This window comes from Thermobia domestica, chromosome 3 (assembly GCF_964235325.1).
Source record: "Thermobia domestica chromosome 3, izTheDome1.hap1.1, whole genome shotgun sequence".
In the NCBI taxonomy this organism is placed as follows: Eukaryota; Metazoa; Arthropoda; class Insecta; order Zygentoma; family Lepismatidae; genus Thermobia; species Thermobia domestica.
The window spans coordinates 262,970,416-262,996,943 of NC_137456.1; the positions used below are offsets into that span (position 1 = coordinate 262,970,416).

Sequence of the window (26,528 nt, forward strand, 5' to 3'; positions counted from 1 at the left end):
CCTTAGTACAAATATATAACTATGTTTATTTAAGTAGTACAAAATGGTATAAAATACGCAGCTAGTTAAAATGGTCTTTCTTTCGTTTTTCCCGGTTGTTACAAAATTAAATAGCCCACACAAATGTATTCCTTCGTATAATTTAGTAGTACAAAATGATATAAAATACTAAGCTAGTTAAAATATTTTTCTTCGCCTTCCTCAAGTTAGTACACAACTAAATAGACACTCAAATTTATTCCTTTGTTTATTTGAATAGCACAAAATGTAAGGAAATTCTGAACAACTTAAAATGTAGCTGTTTTCGCTCTTTCTAGTTAGTACAAATATATTCCTTTGTTTATTTTAGTAGTACAAAATGATATAAAATACTCAGGTAGATAAAATGGTCCTTCGGTTCTTTTTTTCTTATTGTTGCAAAACTAATAAAGCGCAATGAAAATTATTCTTTCGTTTGCTTGTCTACCAGAAAGGGTGTAAAACGCTGAACTAGTTAAAATTGTGTTTCGTTGATTTGTCTCAATACAAAAGTAAATGGACCACTCAAACGTATTCCTTCTTCACTTTTTAGAGTTATACCAAAAGGAAATAGTCCACCCAAATTTTATTCATTCTTCACTTTTTTTTCTGTTTGTGACAAAACATAGAACGTCTAACATTATTCTTTCGTTTATTTGAGTCATACAAAATGTACAGAAATTATGAGGTAGTTATTATGGTCCTTTTCGCTTTTTCTCGATTACAAAATTATACGATTGTTACAAAATTAAATAACCCACTCAAATTTATTTCTTCGTTTATTTTAGTTATAAAAAATGATATAAATTTCTGAGTTAGATAAAATGGTCCTGTTTCAACATTTGAGTATAGTAAATACCTAAATAGACGACTGAAATTTATTTCTTCTTTTATTTGAATAGGACGAACATTTTCAGAAATTCTGAGGTTGTTAAGATGGATCTCTTTTCTCTTTTTCTCGTTCGTTAAAACATATTTTTGAAATCAGTAGTACAAGATGTATTCTAATTCTAAGTTAGTTAAAATGGTCCATCTTCCTTTTTTCTGGTTGATACAAAACTAAATAGCCCACTCGAATTATCCAGTTTATTTAAATGGAACATAAACTATAAAATGCTGATCCAGTTGAAATGGCATTTGATTGCTTTTTCTTTTAATACGAAAGTACAAAAGCCACTGAAATTTTCCTTCTTAAATTTTTCTGCTTGGTACAAAATTCAATAGGTCACTCAAATGTATGCGTCGCTCCGTATACAAGTTAATATTGTTTAAACATTTAATGTTTGAACACGATAATTAGTACTCTTGGGACATGTAGTAGTTGATAACTTCTTACTAAATGTGGAAACAGCATCTCAATGCGTTGCTCCGTTTATTAGTTCTTAAGGCTTAAACATTTCATATTTGACCTCGATGGTCAATACTTTTGAGAGACGTAGCAGTATATGATATGTTACTAAATGCGGAAACAGCAAAGCAACATGCGGATTCGTTCACGTGGTATTCGAACTAAAATATTTGACTTTTGGTTTCGATGATCAGTACTTCCGGCAAGTAGTAGTTGATTACCTGTTACTAAATGTAGAAACAACACCTCAATCAGGTACTTTCATCAGGTCTTGAAAAATTGTAAGTGAAAGGGAACAAATACACACCCAAAAAGTGCTCATAAAAGGAACAAATACAATCCTAAACAGTTGTCATAAAAGAGAACGAGTGTTCAATTTTAGATTGTTGGATGGTATGTGGGTCATGGCGTAGCTTGCGGCACTGGACTGTTGAGCACTTCGTATCAGGCGGGACCTGGATTGTTTCAGTATGGTTCATATCGGGAATTTTTACGTTACTCTACGCCGAATAGATGTCGATTTAATAACAGGAAATATCCTAATATTTTGCAACATGTGTGCTTCTAGTTGTATAAAATGCATTTCAAGACTTTATTGTGAAAGTTGAGTAAGTTCAAAACTCTGTTCACAGTTCTCTTTTGGTTCATGCATACTTTCGCCAGTTATCCAATGTTTAATTAGCTTACTAGGTTCGTATCGACGGACTTGAATTCGATATAAAATGTATAGGTAGAAAATACTAAAACACTTAAAGAAAGCTGCCGTGCTATCCCCCAAGGCGAATTGATGATTTAAGAGAGATATTTCTAAATACGTTTGTAGAAGTTTATTCACATGTTGCCAGTTTAGGTAAGTCTTTACCAAGGAGATTATGAGCCCTCATAGCAGGTAATGGTGACTATACAAGATATTAATCTTAAATGAAGACTTTAACTATTTCGTAACTAAACCTAAAACTGTCTTTTCATAACAGCGCTTTCATCAGATTTCTCCCTAACTTCACTTAAGACTTGTAACTCACCGCATACTTCTAGAAAAAAGTTCATTTATTTACCTTAAGATGTTGACTGTTCCTCGGGAGAAGTGGCTAACGTTCTTGCTTTTAGTTTTGATTCTTTGGGAGATTTTTTTCTGTGATTTCAAAACGAGTAACTTTTATTTTTAAATCATTCATTTGCTTATAATGTTTAAAATGAAATATTTAGGGTGAATATATTTCAACTAATAATGAATTAACACATCTGGGAATGTTGCCACTTAAAATGCCACTGACATTCATAACGTGGAGAATAGTTGCCTTAATACGAGATTTTTAAATTGAGAACCGGAATCGAGTTCTATTGAGAACACTTGGATACCTGATTTCACATAAAGATGTGGGAAAGTTTCTCGTATAGCATCGGTGCTTAAAGGGTCCCTAAGTTGAACATTAAATATTTTACTCGTTTATTTGCTTACGATTAGTGCCCCATATTAGCCCTAAATTTATGTGACATGTGCTCACATTTCATTGCGGCAGATGAATGAAATTTAATGCATTACGGTGGTTGAAATTGCACTTTAATCTGCTGGTCGTATTTAGCCTTGATGCTAGAGTTGGACGTTAAACTTCAATAATGAAATATACAAGCTAACTGAATATTGCCTTATGTGGGAATAGTAGTTCTTACTAATATCTGTTCTAAATTGGGTACAAGTATAAGGCTTATATGAAATTGATGTTTTCTATGTTCTTCATACCATTGTTCCAAAAGCCGGTAACATTAGTTAAACATGTGTAAAAATCATTTTCGTAGTTTTAAAACTTAGGCCACATCCTTAAGGTTATAAAATTATATAAAACCGCAAAAACGTTATATTATTTGCTTCAATAAATTTATAATTCTTATGTAATTGGTGTTTTTGACATCATAATATACTTCATATTACGGTATATTATTTCGTTAAGCTTACATTCTCTCTGCAATAGACCCGGTGTTGACTAATGTGATTAACGAGTTATTTACTAGGTTGTATTAAAATTGTATTAAAATTAATCTTTTTATGGTTAATAAATAATTCGTCTTAAAGATTACTGAGTTAGAATCCTTTAAATGAGCTAATTTTCATACGTTCGCAGCAGACTCTAAATATATTATCATGATCTGAAAACCGATGATCTTTCAAAAGTGAATTCTGATCTCGTGGCCGGAACAGATTTTCTTGGAAGCTTTACTTCACTAAAGGGTTTGAAACTGTACATTAAATGACACTTACCGTTTGTAATATTTGTTTTAGCTTTCGGATGTTTCTTCACGCTTTCAAACAAATCAAGTAAGATCACCATAATTCCTTCAAACATTAATGTGGAAAACTGCAAAGATAATTAAAATATTTTTATGTATACTTACAGTATATATAGTAAATCTGAGAGTTCGTCGAAGTCAGTGAAATGTACAAATGAAGGGTAAGGAGAAATACAAGGAATGTCTATGTGTGTGCTTTATTTGGTGCTTTGTCCTATCTGTTGGTGACTCGTAGTACTATTTGACAGTATATGCCATGCATACCTAAATGTCGAAATATCCATGTAAAACGGGGCAAAAGATTTGACTACCCTATTCTTTATTACGCGGTTTAAAATATAAAAGCTGCGTTCTCTCGAAAATCCAGCTTTGTGACATTCCTTCTTTTTTTCTCCTTATTCTTCAAATAAAAATTAACAACAACTTTGCTACATAAAGGATTCACAACAAACCTTAGTAATTTTTTGACTGATTTTTCTCTATCGATTCTAACCAGTCTCAATATCTCAAAAAAAATCTCAAAAGTTACTTACGCTACTGTGCAATTCAGGGTCTCAAATGTCATTATTCTTTCCTCCTAAACACCTAATCAAGTGGCTCTTTATGTGTATTCTCTCTTTCTGAAATAGTTGGATTTCTACACATAGGTGTATATTACCATTTTCACTTGAAAACGTACGTGCCCAATATTACAATCACCCTTTTTTAAACTCAATTTCTTTTTTACTAATCGGAACCAATATTTAACTTTATTTCAAAAATGTTGCTTTAGTTTTATCATCTACCTTATTATGACATAGAAATTTTAAAATGTCTTTACATATACAATATTAATGCTTGGATGACACAATTTATAACATGTCTTCAGAAGTTGCAATTTATAACCATAATCATATATTTGATATTCTGTAAGATTCTTGCACATTTTCTCTTCGAGATTCCTGTTAATACTTCGAAAATGATACCGGTAAACTGGATATTTTGTTGTAACATACGTTATTTTTGAAATATTGCGACAATTTTATTACTTTACAAACTTAATTTATCAATTCCTAATATACTTTCATTTCTATCTTGGAAAATAATATTAATTACCCTTATCACATCAATCAGACTGTTAGATTTTAACGAAAGAGACCAAGGAAATTTGATCATCACACCTTCATTGTGAGTATATAACGTCAAGCAAAACACAATTTGAAAGCAGATTAAAGTTAGTTAAATTCACTTTCGGATTGGTCGTCAATATCATTCACAAAAGGGCATACTGAAAGTTGTGGGCAACATGTTTTCAAACCGTAATCTTTATCTGTAAGTGAAACCAAGTGTATCATCTCAATGTACAGTCCTTTCTCTCTTTGCAGACTTTGATGCTGTTTGTTTGCAAGCACGTGATCACAGGCTGGATTTCCAACATGGTGGCCACCGATGTTTCATTTCGACAGCGTGGTGTGATTGAGTTCCTTCTTAAAAAGGACGAATCTGCTTCTGAAGTTCCTCGCAGACTGCAGCGTGCATAGTGATGGGTAAATTCCAATAGAGATATTTCTCGGGAATATTCCCTGGGAATATTCCCGGAAAGATTCCCAAAACTGGGAATTTTCGGGAAATTTATGTACATCGCAAAGAAAATTGCATTCTATTACTATATTATAATTTTAAAGTTAAATTTGTTTTTTCATCACAGTATATTATTACTGTTTTCCCCAGAGGAGCTTTTAAAATGTCTATTCTGAACGATGTTATATTATTTTATTAATATTTTATTATATTTAGAGAGTACTCGTAATGGATATTTATTTATAATATGTTTCAAAAATGGTATAGTAAGTAAACATACTTTTAAACCGCTAAACAGTTTGAATTTACATGTAAGTAGATTTTGTAAACTTGTCTCTACAACTGATATTATAATCATATTAAATTTTTAATTTTTATAAGCAAATTAGGTTGGGTAACTGCCAGAAGACACATGTCCCAAAACATTTGCGCATTAATATGTATGTTCACAATACTTGCAATATAATTTCCTATCTTTATAATTTAGCATGTAACATTACCACACACGACCTTTCTTTCTGCCCATTTCTTGAAATTTCATGCATTAATTTGCATGTAAATAAGTCCGAGTACATCTTCATAAATTCGAGTCAGAGAGGGGTGACACACCCACGCCTATTACTATGGGTAGTTCAGGTTTATTGATAATAGTTCATATCTATTTCTACATAATTCTACATTACTTCAAAAAATGGATCCTTTTCACAATTTTTAAATTAGTACTTTGCTACTTCTGACTATTGTTTAGCTTTGAGGAGCCAGATTTTGGACTTACTTTTCTGCGATATTCCCGATGCGGTTATTTTATAGCTTCATACGTTAAATTACGTTACCAACATTAAATTCAGACAGCATTGCAGACATTGGAGAGCGAGCATAAGCGAGTGAAGGCGAATTAGAGCATCGCAGGGCAGGTTGTTATCTCTCTTACTTACCAACAGTTCACTTTCTCTTCTCATATAAATTACTTCCACTTAACTTTACGGTTTAAACAAATTCCCTACTGCTCTATAAACATTGTGTTCGATACTTTCTTGACTACTTGAACACCACATTCACCTAATTTCTTCCGCAAATCACCCACCTTTTTGCTAATTTTGGCCCCCAATACTAAACAATTACTATACCTTTTAGCGTAAATGGAAATGGAACTTAAAAAAGTATATTATTATTTAAATAAGGTACAGTCAAATAATTTTAAATTTTTAACCTCCAAATTCTTTAAAACGTAGAAGTAAATCATAATATATTAAAATAAATTAATTACTCATATGATTCTTATAATTTGGAAGATAAAGTAAAGACATGGAAATACATTCCTTTCCGGGAATTTATAGGCAAGGAACAACCCTGGGAACATTCCCATTTTCTAAATCCGTCCCACCTTGAATATTTCAATTGCCCATCACTAAGCGTGCCTATGTCTGCATGGGTGCTAGTAGCGTTAGGAGGTGGATGAAAAATTTTAATTATTTTAAAATTTTATCTGTAGAAAACGGAGAAGGATGTTAAGGATTGCAGTAATGTTAACTGCTTATTTATGACATGTACGTCAGTCCTAGTGACATATTTTGCATATATTTTCGGGTCTAGGTCAAAACCCCCACAGCCAAAATCCCCACACTCAAGAAGTGTCAAAACACCCACACAAACGGTCATAACCCCCACACAAATGGACAAATCTCCCAAACGCACGAACGGTCAAAACCCCCACAGACAAAACCCCCACAGACAAAACCCCCACACTCAAGAAATGTCAAAACGCCCACACGATCGGTCATAACCCCCACACAAATGGACAAATTTCCCAAACGCACGAACGGTTAAAACCCCCACAGCCAAAACCCCCAAATGTATTTAAATGAAGTACAAATTTCCAAAATATAATTTGTTATTCCACTTTGTAAAAACATTAGACTATTAGTTAAGTTCTAACTAAATATTGAATGATTTTTCCAACCTCATAAAATATGTAGTAGTGTCACATGTGTTCAATATCACTAATAATTTTTCCTTTTCTTCTCTTTATAGTTTCATACAAAGCCAAAGCTATATTGCAATAATGCATATAAAGGTTTCGTTTTTAAGATTAAATACATTTCATAGTTGAAACAATGATAAGACATTATTTGAAGGGCTATTTGAGTTAATATTGTTTCAGTCTCTCATCCTCAGGCCTTCAGTTGTTAAGCCATGAAATGTGATAAAGGAGAAAGCATTGGATCGATAGTTCGACATCCCCAATAGAGTCCACAATGGCTATGTTTTCACTTTTTATACATGTATATAATTGATTGGCATATGCTACTAATAATTTGCTTTGTTTACAAAAGTAAAATGATTATCACCCACAAGAACAAAACATGAATGAATAAACAAATGAACACATTGTGTCACTCTGATACTTAACGAGCATCTATATATACATCCATGAATTAATGGAGTTTATCGTCTGTGATATTTTTAAGTGTTAGATAAAATGCTTACAAGGGACATCACGCAATCGTCCGCCTCCGATTTCAATGAAATTTTTCTAGCTGATAGAGGACATATATATATCTTTTGTGATGACAGAAATTTTTGCCATGGTGCATGTTTTCTATTTTTTAAACAATTTTTAAGAGTTGGGATATGGTTATTAGAGATTACTGCAGATGACCCTTACTAACCTTTGCAAACGGAGCGTTAATGAAAGAACAACCATGTAAATACATATAAGACCTAGGGGGAAGTTGTATGGTAAGTATGATCTTGACGGCAGCCATCTTAAAATCCGCCATTTTGAATTAAGGTCAAGTTTTTGAAATAGAAATAGGGTAATATGATACATAATTTCGGACTAGAATTTAATTAGAAAGACATTGGTGAAGCTGGTTTTAAAATGCACCCATTTGGAAAAAAGTTACAGGCATTTAACTGCTCGCTTACTATGTGCGAAAGGCCCTTACCTTCGCGTCTAACCAACGTATTAATGATAATAAGTTGATAAAAACTTCGGTAATACATATTATGCCTAAAGGGTAGTGATACAGTAAGGGTATCCTCGACGGCAGTCATCTTGAAATCCGCCATTTTGAATTAAAGTGAAGCTTGAATAATTAAAACCATAGCATCTGATGCCTCATTTTCATAGCAAATTTTCCCAAAAAGCCATTGGTATACTAATTTGGTTCTATATTTAACCAGTATGAATTTAAGACTGCTTGTAATGTGCACCAAACGTCCATTATTCGGTCTTTCAAATTGATGACAACACTTCTAATTTTCACCGCATGTTTTAAGATTCCAACTGGCACTTTGCAATTGTTGCAATAGCTCATGTTTTCTAAATTTATTACATTTTTTTAAGAGTTGAAATTTGTCAGTTCATGAATAGTGTTCGGATAAGCATCCAGCAATCTTTCTGAATTTTGAACATTTGCAATGTAATTATTAATTTTAAACGAAAATACATGAGGAACTTAGGGACCTATGTGACGTAAAGAAATGCAAATTAAATTATAACAAATAGGTGTTATATAAACACAAAATTATCAGGAAATGTAGCCTACATGTTGCGCAAATGACAAACAATAAAATATTGTTAATAAATACAATTTTAAAGGAACAGCAGCAATAATAGAAGATGTCAAAGAGACATAATATGACTGTTCCCAAAACATTGTTTGTACCATGAACATAATATGAAAACAGGTAACTTGTTTATAAAGAGATGTGACTTAATTGAGTTCCCGATCAATACTGATTATAAATCATATAAACATGAATCATCGAAGCAGGGGCGGATCCATTGGGGCGACCGGGGTGACCCAGAAGAGGAAACTTTCTTATTTTATATATATAAATAAAAAACATCCTAAAGTTTGGAGCCCTCAAAAGTAGCAGTATGACAACTCACGGCCCCCCAGAAGTCGGTCCTGGATCCGCCCCTGCATCGAAGACAATCGCTAGAAAACGAATGACTTTTTTGTCTAAGTAGCTAAAAAAATTGCCATAGAAAATAAATAAATAAATATACAATAAAGAAATAAATATAAAACAACAAAACAACAAAACAACAAAAGACCCTTCATTTACACAACAATCATATTTCGTTTTCCTTTTTGAAGTGAATTTTCATTTGATTTTTCCTCTCATCTACTATACAAGCTACGCGTTCGGTATTAAATGAATGCAAAGTTGGAATTGTTTCGTTGTGCGATGGTTCATGTCAGTAAATGAGTTTTTGAAGGGCAAGTATAGGAAGTAAATAATTACATGGCAAGTCTTGAAAATTCAGAAATATTGCTGGATGCTTATCCGAACACTATTCACGAACTGACAAATCTCAACTCTTACAAAAAATGTAATAAATTTAGAAACCATGCGGCATGGCAACAATTGCAAAGTACCAGTTGGAATCTTAAAACATGAGGTGAAAATTAGGAGTGTTGCCAATTTGAAAAATCGAACAAACGACGTTTGGTGCACATTAGAAGCAGTCTTAAATTCATACTGGTTAACTATAGAACAAAATTAGTATACCATGAGCTTTTTGAGAAAATTTGTTATTAAAATAGTGTCCCATGCTATGGTTTTCATTTTTCAAACTTCACTTTAATTCAAAATGATTTCAAGATGGCTGCCGTCAAAGATACCATTACTGTATCACTACCCTTTAGGCATAATATGTACTACTGAAGCTTTTATCCACTTATTATCATTAATACGCGGGTTAGAAGCGAAGGTAAGGGACTTTCGCACGTAGTAAGTGAACAATTAAATGCCTGTAACTTTTCCCCAAATTAGTGTATCTCAAAACTAGCTTCACCATTGTCTTCCTGATTAAATTCTAGCTCGAAATTATGTATCATATTACCCTATTCCTATTTCAAAAAATTGACCTTAATTCAAAATGGCGGGTTTTAAGATGGCTGCCGTCAAGATCATACCTACCATACAACTTCCCCCTAGGTCTTATATGTATCTACATTGTTGTTCTTTCATTAACGCTCCGTTTACAAAGATTAGTTAGGGACTTCTGCAGTAATCTCTAATAACCACATCACAACTCTTAAAAATTGTTTAAAAAATAGAAAACATGCACCATGGCAAAAATTTCTGTCATCACAAATAATACATATATGTCTTCTATCAGCTAGAAAAATTTCAATGAAATCCGAGCCGGACAATTGGGTGATGTCCCTTGTTAGTAGCAGAAGCTGCTTTATGTGACCAGAATTTTAGCTTAAACAAACTTGGGCATATGTCATACTCTGATTCCCATATTGTATTGGTAGCAAGCAATATTTGTAAGTTATATATTAAATAGCTCACCAGAAACTCACTCAAACGTTTGAAACACTCAAGAATATCTGAAAGGTTTGTCAATGAGTGCCTTAAATTTATTAAATCCGTTTAGGGTGAGTTAATTAAGTACATTTTTCTTAAGCCAACAAGCTCTTCTATAGTTGAACCCTTGGTTTACCTTGATTTTGCCAAGTATTTTCTCACTTATTTGTAACATTTTGTATTTATTATTTTCTGAATTTTTACTTGTATGGAAGTAATCAGTATAATTTTTTCATATTTTCGTATATAACTTTTGTTTGAAGATGGTAAATGTATCTATTTGTATCTATATATATCTACCTATCCCCAAATTTAACATTAAATACTTTATTCTTATAATTTAGTTTCATCACATTATATTGGAAATCATACATTAAAGATTTTGATGAATCTTATAGTCATTCCAACACATATAAGTTTATAAAAAGTTTATTTGGTTTTATTCAATATTGCCGCACATGGATTCTCTGTATCAACAATTCAGTTTTTAAAATTCGGTTGAGCAATTAGTTTCTCTACCATTGCCATAGAACAATCTACTTTTACAGCATTTCATCTTTTACTAATATGTTCCATTTGTTTCCAAATATTGAGTTATCAATTAACATTTAGAAGTTTTTCTCAAAATCATTTATTGGTTTAGTTCTCATTTGCGTGTTTAAATCTATGCAATTCTTTAACCAACTTGAATGTTGAAACACTGTTACTAGTTATGTTTACTTTAATTTTAATGAAAGTGACAAATATAGTTTTAAGTTTGAATAGTGAATCACAAAATTTTCATTACCATACAGTGTTGTTAACAGACAACGGAATCAATACATTCTACAAAATATGTTATAGCCCCTTAACAAAAAGCTCCAGTATAGTCGAGCTTTAAACGTTTAGAAAAGAATACAATCTCGAGTATTTTCAAGCATTATCACTCTTGAACCGTACGTTTGTTTTAAAAAAGTGGTGGTTTGCCCACGTCTCTAACACGTTTCACTGTTTCCATTAGAATTCACTATATTCTCAGATTAGAGTGAAGAATATAGCTCATTGCAACTGAAGTTGTGTTGTATCCCCATTTTAAAGTTACTGGTTTCCAGTTTACTTCGCGGAAGTCGTTAAGACGTATCTCTGTTCCGCAACAATGAACATCGAGGAAGAAGGTTAACAATATGATATTGAATTTAGTGGAATTAAACTAGTAACGAATATTATGACGATAGTTCGGAATCAGAAAGAGTTTCATCAAGCTAGAGTGTTTTTGATATTGCAAGTGCTAGATAATGGTGTGAAATAGATACTTCGAAACCATTTCCACCTTCCGAACCACGTTCCTGTTTTAAAGGAAAGCCATCATTAAATATAGACTCACATACTGATGTTTAATTTTACCCAGTTCATAGATGATTTCATGAACATTTTGGTGACTGATACTAACAAATACAATATGCAACAGAAACAAACGATCTGAAATGGAACAACACAACGATGTATTTTCATTGCATTGGTATTTTCCGAACTTTGTCAAAAAACCTACATATCAAATGTATTGGACAAAGAATGTTTACTTATAACTGCGAAGTTTCTCGAAATTCTTGCATTTAAAATACTTATAATCTTGAAAAGAAACTTATTTTTCCAATATCACTACATGTGATGCCTAAACATACCCACAACAAAAATTGTATAAAATGTGATGTATTATCGATCACTTATCCAAAAAATCTAGATTTGTATGTATCCTTGAAAGAGATTTAATAATTGACAGAACTCTGATGTAGTAGAATGGACGATTGGGATGCGTTCAACTCTTGATTCTGAAGTGTGCTAGCTTTGGCATCAAGACATTCATGTTGTGCTAATCATCAACCGGTTATAATTGGTTCCTAATAATATAAACAGGTAACAGAACCTTCCACAGTCATCATAAATAAGTTGACATTGAAGAAACCTCTACGTCATATGAGATATTAGCTAACAGTAGATAACTATTAAAGTTCGCCCGAACTCGAAGCCCGATTCTGCTGCCTGCTACCAGAATATACATGCATGAAACTGTACGACCTACAACGAATTACGTGTCATTATCGTTTCACAGTAGGAAACTGAAGAAAGGAGGAATCCCAGCATTCAAGAAAGGGAAAACGTCTTACACTTAAATGACAAGATAAGTTGCATGTCTGCTTCTTATCCACAATTTGAATGTGGAAACGCACCAAATGAAGAATACCGATCTTGTGAAGCCAGTTGTTGGTTTCGATTACAATCATAGAATGGGAAGATAAATAAGGTGGACACACACTTAACAAACTACCCTGTGCCCGTATTAAAAGGAAAATTTATTAAAAATACTTCTCCCTGTTCCTGGATCTTGCAATTTGAAATTCGTTTGACCTCTACTAGAAACACGGAGGAAAGAAGAATGAACTCGGTTTTTTATTGATGCTGTTCAGAAAAGCGTTCGACAATTTGACAAACAAAAATTTTCTCGGAAGGCTTCTGGTCGTTGGTCTTTAATAAATTACATTATGAGTTGTTGGCCGTAATTTTCCTTCGGTGATTCCTCCCACTGAGAGGAAGAAAAGCCCAAGAACGTGGTGCAGTGTGTGTAATAATGCAAGTTACGTGGGAGGGAAGAAAATATGGGAAGAGTAAAAATACCTGTTTTACGAATGTTGACCCATGTTTTGCAGGCTATCACAGCAGAAAACTCACATTCAGTGATCTGTCACCTACATACTAGAGTTATTTTTGTATAAGATTCATTCATATTTTAGCGCTGTTTCTCTTTGTAGTATTGTGAAATGCTAATGTAACAGTTACTAGATTTTTCACGGAAAACTTAAGTAAATAAAGGTTTTTGATTAATGTTACGAGTATACTCGCGGTTTTAATAAAGGTAGATTTTAGGGTTATGTTCATCGTTGGTCCATTCTTTAAAAAATAATATCATTGTTCCTATAAGATTTGTCGCTTAGTGATTGTTAGAATTTAGCAATAAAATACTGTATGAAGTAGAAACACTTTTCCAGAAGTAATAGTTACGTTAAGGGTATATTTAATTTAATTACAACGCAACTACAACCTTCGTCACTTTTCATTAATTTAGTAAGTCCGGAAATATAGGTGTATTAATGAACCATTTGGGTATCCCATGGTACAATCTGTACCATACGGTCTGTTACATGGTACATTGCGTTATAACTCTCCTATTTGAGCTTTTTCGTCCGGGTTTTTATTGTTTTTCAAGTCCAGAGGCATTGTAGAAGGCCTTACGTATGGAACCACACCTTCCTGCGTCGAGACATAGGAGGTGATGACGTCATCATTTTAAAATATATATTTTCTTTTAATATTTGGGGCCAGTCTAAGTTCATTACTTTTTGGCGGGCTTAATTTTGTAGGCAGAAGATTGACATTTTGCACAAACATTCAGCCTACCGAGTAGTATTTACCAGATTTTTTCAGATTTCTGCGTTAAAACAGAGGGAACCACAGGGGCAAAAAGTTGAAAAAAGGGATATTTTACCAAAAAATCCGTTTCTTCGCAATTTTCCCGCCTTAGATACATGATGGAGACAAGTGAATGGTACCGCCTGAAAGGCATTTCTATTCTCAAGAGAATGATGTGCGACATTTGACCCTAGAGTAATTAGGGAAGTGTCATTGAATTTTTATCAAAATATACTTCTGTATAGGATAATTTTTGACATTTTCGGTATTATTTTTTGCGGGCTTATTTTTGCACCTAGAAGATTGAAATTGTGCACAAACATTAAGTCCACCGAGGAGTATTTGCGAGATTTTCTTTCATAATTATGTGTTAAAACAGGGGGTACAGAGAGGCTAAACGTTGAAAAAGGGAATTTTTTACCAAAAAATCCCGGTCACGGTATTTTCTCGCCTTAGATACATGATGGAGACAAGTGAATGCTACCGCCTGAAAGGGTGTTCTATTCTCAAGAGAATGATGTGCAAACCATGATTTTAGGATAATTAGGGATGTCTCAGGGAATGTTTAAAAATTTCCCTCTGTATACGGGAATATGTGACATTGTAGGTATATATTTTTTTGGCGGGCTCACTTTTGCACCTGGAAAATTGGAATTGTGCATAAACATTCACCTCACCTAGTAGTATTTATCAGATTTTTTCAGATCTCTGCGTTAAAACAGGGGGGTCCAGAGGAACTAAAAGTTGAAAAAAAGGATATTTAAACCCAAAAAATCAATTTTTTCTGGATATTCCCGCCTTAGATACACGATGGAGACACGTGAGTCATACCGCCTGGAAGGCAGTTCTATTCTGAAGAGAATGATGGGCGAAATATGAACCTAGGGTAATTAGGGATGTCTCAGGAAATTTTTTAACCTGAGATCATGGTGTTTTACGGTAATTTGGTGCATGGTGGGAATTCCTGATAAAATTTCTCCCGCCCTTAGTATTCAAGATAGACACCTGAAATTTGGTACACATATTCAGTATACAAAGTACTATTTATCAGATTTTTTAGATGGCTACGTTTGCACAGGACCGCTCCAGAGAGGCCCAAAGTGTGAGCAAAAATTTCCCTCCGAAAGTTTCCCTTTGACATCATTTTTCCCGCTCTTGGTATATGGTATGAGCATGCAAGTGGAACCATTTAAACGCCAGCTCCATTCTGAAGAGAATGAGGTATAAACCATGATCCTAGGATAAACAGTGACGATGCGGTGGCTGCTTGACTGAAAGTCTAAAAAGTAGTCCCAAAAACCGGGTACCGGAAAGGGTAGAAAATCTAGTTTTATATCAGAACCTTATACAAGAGAGAAGCATAATTAGTAAATCGATTGAAATAAGATGGTAACTCGAGTGTGATAACAGAGAAATAGTTTACATCAAAGATTATAAACTAGGACAATGTCACATTAGTAACTTAATTTCTGATGTGTCCCGAGCAAGATAACACACAAATGTAATCACATGCTAAATATAATATAATTATTTATAATGTAATATCCGCACTCATGGCTTTATTCTTAATACAAAAGTTTTGTATATATATTTTGCAATGATGTAAGAAATGGCAATCATCATATTTCGCCCAAAAACATAGAGTGCATTCTATTTCGTTGGAAGAAGAGAAGGAAGAAATATAAAATATCTCATCTTTTCAAAGTAAAGGAAAATATGGGAACCGGTCAAAACCCCCACAGCCAAAACCCGCACACTCAAGAAATGTCAAAACGCCCACACAAACGGTCATAGCCCCCACACAAATGGACAAATCACCCAAACGCACGAACGGTCAAAACCCCCACAGCCAAAACCCCCACACTCAAGAAATGTCAAAACACCCACACGATCGGTCATAACCCCCACACAAATGGACAAATCTCCTAAATACACGAACGGTCATAACCCCCACAGCCAAAACCCCCACACTGGTAGTCGGTCATAACCTCCAACGGTCATAACTCCCACACAAATGGACAAAACAGCCACACATAGCACAAATGGACAAAACTCCCACATGAAGAATTAGTCACAACTGCCACACAAATTGACAAAACCCCCATACTCATGTATTGCCCTTGTACTTTTTAATAACATTTTTTATTCCACTTAAAGTGATGTTGCAACTATTCTTCTTGGGCGTCATAAAGAGCCGCAACAAAGACGTGAAATTACGATCATTTCAGAGTGTGGGGGATTTGTCCGATTTTGTGGGAGTTTTGTCAATTTATGTGGGGATTATGACCGTTGCTATGTGTGGCTGTTTTGTCCATTTGTGTGGGGGTTATGACCGATTGTGTGGGCGTTTTGACATTTCTTGAGTGTGGGGGTTTTGGCTGTGGGGGTTTTGACCGTTCGTGCGTTTGGGAGATTTGTCCATTTGTGTGGGGGTTATGACCGATCGTGTGGGCGTTTTGACATTTCTTGAGTGTGGGGGTTTTGTCTGTGGGGGTTTTGACCGTTCGTGCGTTTGGGAGATTTGTCCATTTGTGTGGGGGTTATGACCGTTTGTGTGGGTGTTTTGACACTTCTTGAGTGTGGGGATTTTGGCTGTGGGGGTTTTGACCTAGACCCAATGATACAAAAGTTCTGATATAGTAATATTGCTTTCGATACTGCAAAATTAGGGTCTTGTATGTTTTTGTTGACACTGGTACTACTTATATACTAATGCGATATGCTTTCGTTGCAGGGTGAATCATGGGCCGAAGTAAGAAGTGGCCAAAAGGAGCCATTATGTTTGGGCGTGCACATGGACTTTCCCTTCAGGAGGTGGCTGACTGAGTTGGCGTGTCCGAGTCCACAGTCAGTGCTGTCCATGCACACTGGAAGGCGTCGGGCAGCGATCAACTGTGGCCGAAACCCATCATGACTGAGCGCGATCCTCGACGTGTGGGGAGATTAGCGACTTCTCAACGGTTTCAAACCCGAGAGGAACGGCTACAGTTTATCATAGAGTACCTAGTCTTCCAGTGTCTGAGCGAACGCTGCGCCGAGAACTGCATAGGTAGGCATATTCAGTCGTATTACTTGGGACGCCCGAGGCTTACTTCCACACAGAAGAAAAACGACTGGTGTGTCAGAAACAAAACCGCCACTGGACTACTGAACAATGGCAACGCATCATCTCGTCCGAAGAGTCCCGGTTCTGCCTCTATTCCAATGACGGCCGGGATAGGGTGATATAGCGGACCGGAGAAACCTACAAAGCACAGTGTGCAACGGACTGTGCAGAAGGGGGGTGTTTTATCATGTTCTGGGGATGTATTTCCAGTGCCACTGTGGGCACCTTGATAGAGGTGTGCAGCCGCATAACAGCTACTGATTATGTGACTATTCTGGATAATGAGGTGGTGCCATTCGTCCAGTTTCTGTAAGATGGCCACATCCACAAGCCCCAATCCCAAGACTACAACTGTACTGTTCACCGAGCCAGGATTATGCGTGATTGGTTTACTGAGCATAGGTGGAGATCCCACAACTTTTCTGGACCACAAATTCCCCTGAACTCAATATGATGGAGAAAATTTGGGACATCTCGAAACGGACAGTGAAAAAGAGACAAGGACATATATAAACGTTGGCCGATCTACGTCCCCAATTGTTCCAGGAATTGACCATACTTTACGTTAATGTCATCCGATCCCACATTGACAGTATGCCAAGCAAAATCATAGCTGTTATCCGAGACAGTGGGGATAGCAATGTGTAACACGGTACTGACCAATTAAGCACGTACTTCGTAATTTTTTGTCCGGGGTGCTTATACCTGTATTAGGGTGGCCAAGCATAGAATGGAAAAGAGAAAAAGATGTCTGATCGAACCGCATAGTTGGCAATCTTAATCAATGTGGTCTAAATGTACTGAATGAAAAATTGTATGACAGTAAAAATATTTAGAGGTCACTCAAAGCCTTCAAATATGCTCCATACGTGTTATTTGAAGTATTAAACGTGTTCGCATTTCAGATGTGATGGACGTTTTCGTTGTTTTGTGCAATGCTTGTGAATTTCGTTCAAACAACATTTAAAGTGGCCAGGCACGTAACTAGGGTTTCGTAATAGGGGGATGGGGGTCCGTGACATGAAAGAAACAAGTTACAACAATATCCACTTTCAACTTACACCCTTCGCTTTTCGCATACACACCTGCTAATAAGGAAGATTGACCAAGCACTTGCTGTAGCTTTTTTATTCTTAATGTTGATTCTTCTTTCTCTCGTTTATTTTTGTTTAATCCTTACTTAATATTTCCATTTTTTTGGTTTCGAATTTTGGTCCATACTACGCGTTGGCTACGTGCCCGAAATGGCGTAAATATAAGACATATAACTCCACATCTGGAAGAGAGACGGAGTTATATTTATGATTGATGTCGTCTAAAATTCAGATAAATCTCACATAATTGCTTATGCACCTCCCTCAATTTTGGAGAACATAAAATGAAATTGAAGTTTATGCGTAATTTTGAACGATACCTGTCATAAATAAAACTCGATTTTTCTTGCTGTCTTAGATTTAAATGTCTTATTTTTACGCCTAGAACAATAGTTTTTCAGAAACCCCACATGAAATCTTGTTGAAGAAATTTTGCAAGCTCTACGCCACCAAGAAAAAGGTCCATCGCTCTCTCAATATTAAAGTGTTGTCATAAAACTTAAAACAAACAGTTAATTATTTATAATTTCTTAGTGTTTTAACAAATTTAATCGTTCTAACAACAATGAAACAAGTACAAAGCATAACTGTGCGGAATAAAGAGTCCTAGAACAGTGGTATTGACGTCACTGTATGGAGTTTCAGTCTAGACTTCGAGGAGAGCAAACGCAGAAGAATGAGGGTGGTAGTTCCTGTAGATGGAGATAGGAGGGAATATTTTTGCGAACTTGATCTACTAATCAGTACAGTCTGTACCATTTAATTGTGATGTTCTGTTGCTGTACAAGTAATAGTGAAGTGGCCTGAAGTATTTTCTTAGACTTTTCAGCAATTGCTTCACGACAGAAAACCTGTTTATGGTTAATCGGTCAACCTGAACAAAAGTTACCAAAATTAGATCTTCCTACGAAAAGCGATGTTTTAAAAACTTTCTATCGCTACCATAATACATTAAAAAATGATGCATTAAAATGCTACCACAGATGAAATAATTTGGTATTTGGAACAAGGCTCTTATCCCAACAGAATTCGAACAGAACATTGTATCCAAGATGAAGTCTTTGTTCGAAGAGTATATGCTCCTGAAGAGAAAAGTTCGAAATTCTGAAGCTCACAACTCCAAACAAAAGACAATACCGGAAAAATTTAATCATCGATATTACCAACAAATATGCGGAACGTATGATAAGAATTCCTACCATTGATGGTAGTGAAGAATATGAAGGTTACGATATTAACGATTACGAGATTGAAATTCCTCCGTGCTACAGAAAGCAGCTACAGGAAAATCAAACATCTGGAGAACTAGACCTTAGTGGTGACGATACTGCACCTAAAGAAGCATTCATCCTTCAAACCATGCTCAACTATTCAGATGTTGCTTCAGTCTTAGATCGTATCAAGCTTTCGGACAGAAAATGTACTATACTTGCGGCAGAAATTGCCAAAGCAGATCTCCAAAACCTCCACAATGGAACATTGTCACGTTCTACAGTGAAGCGAAAGCGAGAGTCTCGTGGGGAAACCATTGATAAAGCTGTGTGGGAGGAATTTTCTAACAATGAAAAATATCCATTAGTCTTCCACTGGGATAGTAAGTTGATGAAAGATCGAACAAATAAAATCAATCCAAAAACAACTGTGGGTAGACTGCCACTACTTGTGACTGTTACGGCGTTAACAAAATACTACGTGTTGCCTAACTACCATCTGGAACAGAAAATGCACAAGCAAAAAGGATGCACCAAACCTCTTCTTTCCGAAGTGCTGGATGATAATGTGGACATCATTTTCGATACAACAGCTGCTAATATAGGTACGATGAGGGGTGCCTGTATTCTGTTTGAACAAGGTATTGGAAGAAGTTTGATGCATTTAGCTTGCATTCACCATATCCACGAACTGATCATTTCCACAGTATTTGACACGTTGTTTGGGCCTACTAGAGGACCAAATATTCCACTGTTTCAACTTTTTCAGGAGTTTTGGCCAAACCTTAAGCATTATAATTTTAAGGCCCTGGAAGACGAACGTCGTACCAAGCCATATGTATTAACACTGAAAAATCAAGTTCTCATGTTTGTACAAAATTGTATTGTAAATAAGAAAGATAAAAACTATGTTCCCCGTGATGACTATAAGGAAATGATATAGCTTTGCATGTTGATACATTGTTAATTTCAAAAGAAGGGGTAGATTTCAAGTCACTAAGTGTTTACCATATAACTGGTTAGATGGGAAAGGTAGTATACTGTTTCAAGATACACCTTTTCCGCGAAATGTTTAAGCTTACAGGCAAAGAAGAAAAATCTGCGGGATGTGTGTTTGTTTTCAAGTCTCATATACGTGAAAGCATGGATTTTGTGCCCCAAGATATGCGATGCCCCCTGCAACGACTTACATCTCTTCAAGTAGATGAAACAATACGTCGTAGTGAATAAATCTGTGTTTGAATCTGTAATGAACAAGTTTCAAAGTCACTTACGGTATCTTGGAGCAGAGTTATTTCCACTCTCACTGTTTTTGAGAAGTTATCTTTCGAGGAAAAGCGGAAGATTATAAGTCGTATTAAAGCTTGTGAAGAAAATTGGAGTTCAAGAGGCATAAAACTCACAGACTGCAATGGCTTAGAAACAAACAATCTTCATGATTTTATTAATTCAGCCTCTCTTTGCGCCTTAGTTCTCTTCGAGTTGACATCGATTTCATGTTCCAATGTGACTAGCACTGGAGTAACTGTTCGAAATTCCAAAAAGGACAAATTAATCGTCGAGTCACTTAAGGTTGTCAACGACGCTGCTGAACGTTCAGTGGCTCTTATGTTAAATTTCAAAGACTAAATCACAAAGAAACAAAGTAAAATGCAGAGCCTAATCGAAGTTGTTGTGGTCCACAGAAAGCGTATTTCCGAGCTCTTTGAAAAATTTTATATTTAAAATGAACAGCAGCTGCATACTTATATTTGTCTTACTTATTTTGAAATCAATAAATGGTAATTTTGGTAATAGCTATTTGACGTTTAGTGATAATAATAAATAATTCATTTGTAGGGCAAAAAATACAATTTATTTTATAAGGACTGAATTTTTGAACCTCCAATATGTGTCATATACGACGTGCATCCTATACCACAATTTCGTTTCGGTTGAGCGATTCCTAAATGTTATCTAATCGAGTTGATTTTTTGCAGTGAAATATACTTGTAGGAAATGAACAATATTAGCAACTATGCGTAATTAAATTCGAAGAAAATATATTTGAACAACCCTAATATTTATATATATCTGACCTTAAATAATAATAATAAATCAATAAATAAATGCATTTTAATAAGGGAGAAAGAAGGAAGAAGATATAATCTACAAAATTTATTTGCAACTAGTGGGATATATATTATATCGGGGAAATTATAAAGAGAATCACAGAACCTACAAAACAAGATAAAAATAACGTTAGGTTGGAAAGGGACAAAGATGAGATCTACAAACACATAAGAGACAAGGGACATGCAGTAAATTGAAAAGAAGTAAAAATTCTATTCCAAGAAGAAAGAAGCATAGCGAGAAAATGTAACGAGGCAGGATATATTGAAATTAAGGGTCATAAAGCGATGAACTGGAACACAGGACTTAACAAAGACCAGAAGTAGAATAAATTGTTATACAAGCTTAAAGTATTATATTCTTTACTTACAATTATTTACTTAATTATTTATTAATTAATAGTTTAAATTAGTTTAGTTAAGGTTGTAATTTTGTGTTATTAGGAATAGAAGGATCTATATATTATTTCTCAAATAAGTATACTTGAAGGGGATTTGCTGCTTCTAGGAGCCAATCAGAAGAAAAATGTGTCAGGATTTGTATATATGTATAAGATTGTAGAGTTATCCTATATCTCATAGTGTCTGATGAAGCTAAAGATTTAGTTGGTGAAACAGTAACACGTACTGAATTTTTAATGAAATTATATGGTTTTGCTTAGCAATCAATTACATTGTATTTAATTGACTAGAGTGTTTTGACGCATACCTAATCACAGACAGAATGAGACATAAAGACAATTACTGATTTAACAAAGAGGAAAAGGAAAATTAAGTTTCTGAGAATAATCGCTTGGAAGGTGAAGTCAATTTAAATGAGAAAATAGTTCATGTTCCTGGCTTATGGTATTTAGTATAATGCAGAGCGATTGCTTTGAAGGAAATGGTGGTGAAAGTAAAAGTTTAGTGATTTTCCATCCGGAAAACTACCAGGATTACTTAAACTAAGAATATACATGCCACACACTTGAATAGTCTGTATAGTCTTTGTTCAAAAATAGATTAAAAGTCTCATACAAATTCTCCATGTGTATCAAAATAATACGCTGTTCCCGAGTCAGCCTAAATCATAGATGATCACAGGACTGACTGCTTCAAAGCCAAGAAATGCTAACCCGATTCCTTACTCCTCCCCAATACTAGCTATAATGAAACATTAGTTTCAACCCCAGCGAGTAACATCTGATTGTGGTTTGATACATTATTTCTAAAAATGTGCTTCTCTTACGACGTGAGCTCAAGTGGTTCGGAACTCTCATTAACCTATAGGTCCAGGTATAATTATCGTAGCTGCTGAACGGGACGGTAAACTAAAATTAACTACAAAAACCACAGATAATATTTTAGGAGGTAATCTGTCGTCCATAAAATTCATAATGTAATGTTATATGTATCAAGCAGAACCAACACCCATGTATAAGAACAACGATCGCGTAAAACATTCATAAATATTTACAATTCAAAAGTTTTGGTGTAAGATGCTCTGTCAAAAATAGTTTTTAACAGTCAATGAAGGGTAATTTAATTATGGTTAAGTCTGATCACTTGCACCATTTACTAAGAAAACTTTGGCGTTGTTTCTTATTTCTTAAGTATATACAAACGAGGAATAGGATTGTACTTCACCCTTACATGTAGTTGGTGGTGCTATTCAAATCTTTTAACAAGCAGTTATCTCTCTCTCTCTCTCTCTGTCTCTATATACAGGAAGGAGCCATCTTTTGAGGAATGACAGTATTGGTCATGACAATCAATCGATCGAGAAATCGATGAAAAGACCACTTTATATTCTACACATTGCTTCGAAGATACATATCCCGAGAACTAATGAAGATATTGGAGTCATTTCAAAAACGTGTTGCATATAGGTAAAACACATAATAGGCATTAGAGGCCGTTCACATATTTGTCTACGTAACGCTATTTCTGATCAAATTTACACCCTCCCTCTCCCTTGTTATACTTCGTAATCGTAATGTAAGCCCATCCCCGTTGTTACGTAACACATTTGATTTTTGTTTTTTCACCAATTTTGCTTATTGTTGGGTTTATCACAATTAATAAAGTAATTTTAATGGCAGAACTTTTTCATTACAAACCCTTGTATTTTAAATATATTTGCAGTGTTTTTCGCCAACAAATCAAACTATTAGAAAATGGTAGTACCGTGATAATATTTTAAGCCCATTGATTAATTAACCAGTCTTAATTCTTCAAGATTCAATATTGTCGTTTTACCAAGGATATCGTACTCAACCTGTTAGGTCTCCGACGATTGAATAGGAGGAAATTCTGCACAAAGATACAAGCGAAATTTGATCTAGAGAATCGACAATGACTTTTTTTAATCCAGAACGCTTTCTGTATTTAAAGTTTTCCACGTCTACGGTGAAGTTGGTTCTGATGGAGAACACTAACGTATCTGTGGTGAACTTCACAATATTTTTGAATGGACGAAAGAGGAACACATCAGCAGGTTGTATGAGGCCTGCACATTTCGGAGCAATCAGCTTTCTGTAGAACTGAACACCGTCAGGAACTGTCATGTTGTAAAGAGTGTCATCCTTGTTTGGAATCCAGGAGTAAACCAAAAGCAAAACACGATCCTTACCCTGAAGATCGGCGAGAAAACTTCTTCCAGGAAGATTTGCAAATCTTGTTTGGTCATATTCGCTGATCTTCTTGCATATGCTTTCACGTTGGGGAATTCAGCGATCATGCGGGCTGGAAAGTTACCACTGGGTTCCGAAACAAGAACATACATGATGTGGAAGCAATATACCGTCCATCTCAATCAGAGGCATAATTATATAGGAAACCGTCGTTGCGGTAACTGAACGTACGACACCAAAGATTGGGTTGCTTCCTTTAATGACAATGGTTTTGCCAGAATGCAACTCTTTAGCAAATCACGACTGATCTGTATTAAGTACCTGCTCTGGAGACAACTCGTGCTCTACAATCAAAGACTTGATCTTCTTTAAAAAGTCTGTGGCGGATGCTTGAACTGCACCATAATCAATGGCGACTCGTGTACTAACTTTATGTGTAATCTGTGTGAAACCAGTTTGTTTTTTCGTTTGAAGCGCGTGACCCATGATCTGGACGCTGTGAATGATAATGTATTGTGAGGATCATTTTCTTTCTTAATATTCATGGCCCAGATACGTATTGTGCGGTCGTGAATTGCATTTCATTTTCTCATTGCGATGAAATACTCGAGTACAGCATTATTTAAGCGTTTCTGTAAGGAGTGCCGGCGTTTGCAAGGTATTTGAGTGTTTTTTCAAATTTTTGTAAGAGTTTTTTTATTTTTCGTTTTGTGCCATAACGCTAGTGAATTTTAGACGTGGTGACATATCGATCGCTAACACAGGAGAACACAGCTGGGGGGACCGGCCCTGTCGGCTGCTTGGTCCAGATCTTGTATGCATCGGCCAAATAGTTGTCCGGGAATTTTGTGAACTGTTTCTTTGGTGGAGATGCAGCATAAGATGACGACCCACTGCTTTCGTGGTGGGTTGGTGGACTTCGTTCTGGTAGCAACATTGTTTTTTTGCTAACGCTGTATCATCACTGAAATCACTTTCAATATCCTGAACATCTGTCCCATCCTCATCCACCACTAATGTATTAAACTCATCTACAACACTTTCTTCGTTCCACAACTGTGTTTTAATCTGAACTGTAACGATAAGTTCCCCCCTGCGTTGGTGTTTCTTGCGAAATGCCGAACACATATGCTTACAACTTCACAACTACAGATTGTCGCATTTTTTCACACATATGACGCACCTAGTAAATCGCACTCGTGCCTGCTGGATAATAAACAGAATTGCTTCAATATATGCCGAGTCTCACAATCTTTGTGCTCTACCTGCGTTCAAATCACTCGCTTCTCCTATTCCAATAGCAGATCAATATTGATCTAATGTGGTATTTTTCTAATACATCATTAACAAAACCACACGCTACAAGTGTACAAATCAGTTTCCAAAGTATACCCGCACTCGGTCCAATGCCACTTCCTGACTGCCGTTTGTGGTGGCACACACAGAACATAATCCTCGCTCAACATTTGTACTTCTCCATAAAAAAGCACTAGTTGTGTCTCGCGCCTTTAAGTCCTACACTCTCTGCTCACTTCCTACAAATGCGCCCTCTATCTACGTAGTTGCCTGTGGCCCATAGCATGACAAATTACTTCGTACCTCTTTTATTTCGTAGTTGCACGCCATCTGATTTCGTCTTCTCTCATAAGATCACTGCTTGGACAATCTCGAAGGAAAACCATTGTATTTTATTAACAAAAAACGTTCGGTTCGCTCTTATAGCGATTGCCATGGAAACAACAGAAGCAAAAAATGTCCCCGTGTTTTGGAGGCGTCCATACTCTTGTCCATATGTTTGTTGACATATATCCTACATACGGCGAGGCGGCATTTGCGGTTTTTTGTCTACGAAATCAGCGAATACACAATATACACTGTATCGTCAATTACCCGGGTCTTCTTCCAGTCTATTTATTTTTCTAGTCAAGGATACGATCAGGGGTTTATATCTTTACTTCCGAGACCACATCGGCACTTTCGATGAGACTAGGACAGATGAGGCATGCAGGTTTGGTCCATGCTACCATATATCATCCCGACATTTGCCTTCTGCAACGACGGCTAGTAAGACACAATATGCAGAATGGCCGGCCGAATTTTTTCTCTATTAATATCCACACTGGACCGATAGTGTAATAGACGGATGAGTGGTTAAGCTCTTAGCTTTGTATTCAAGGGTTCCCGGATTCGATTTTCGGTGGGGACACAAAAGTTTCGGATCCCTCGTTAAACTGTATGCCCCGTCCTTTATACGTCATTATCATCCCATGGAATTCAAGAGCAAAGCAACCCAGGTTCATCCAGCCCAGGGATCTTCAGGGTAAAATCTGCCTTCAGACAGAACACCGATCATCATATCATCATGGAACGATGCTCCCAAACACTTTCGTTTCTGTGTTACCATGTG

The 26,528-nt window shown here is 35.5% G+C and overlaps 1 protein-coding gene across 1 annotated transcript in view; it reads right to left on the reverse strand.

Annotated features, from left to right (window-relative positions):
• LOC145681632 (uncharacterized) overlaps window positions 1–26,528 on the reverse strand; it is a 163,065-nt gene that overhangs the window by 92,347 nt on the left and 44,190 nt on the right. Inside the window, exon 3 of the mRNA XM_081753248.1 lies at window positions 3,624–3,720. Within this exon, the coding sequence (XP_081609374.1) occupies window positions 3,624–3,720 (97 nt within the window). The remainder of the gene's footprint in view (window positions 1–3,623; window positions 3,721–26,528) is intronic.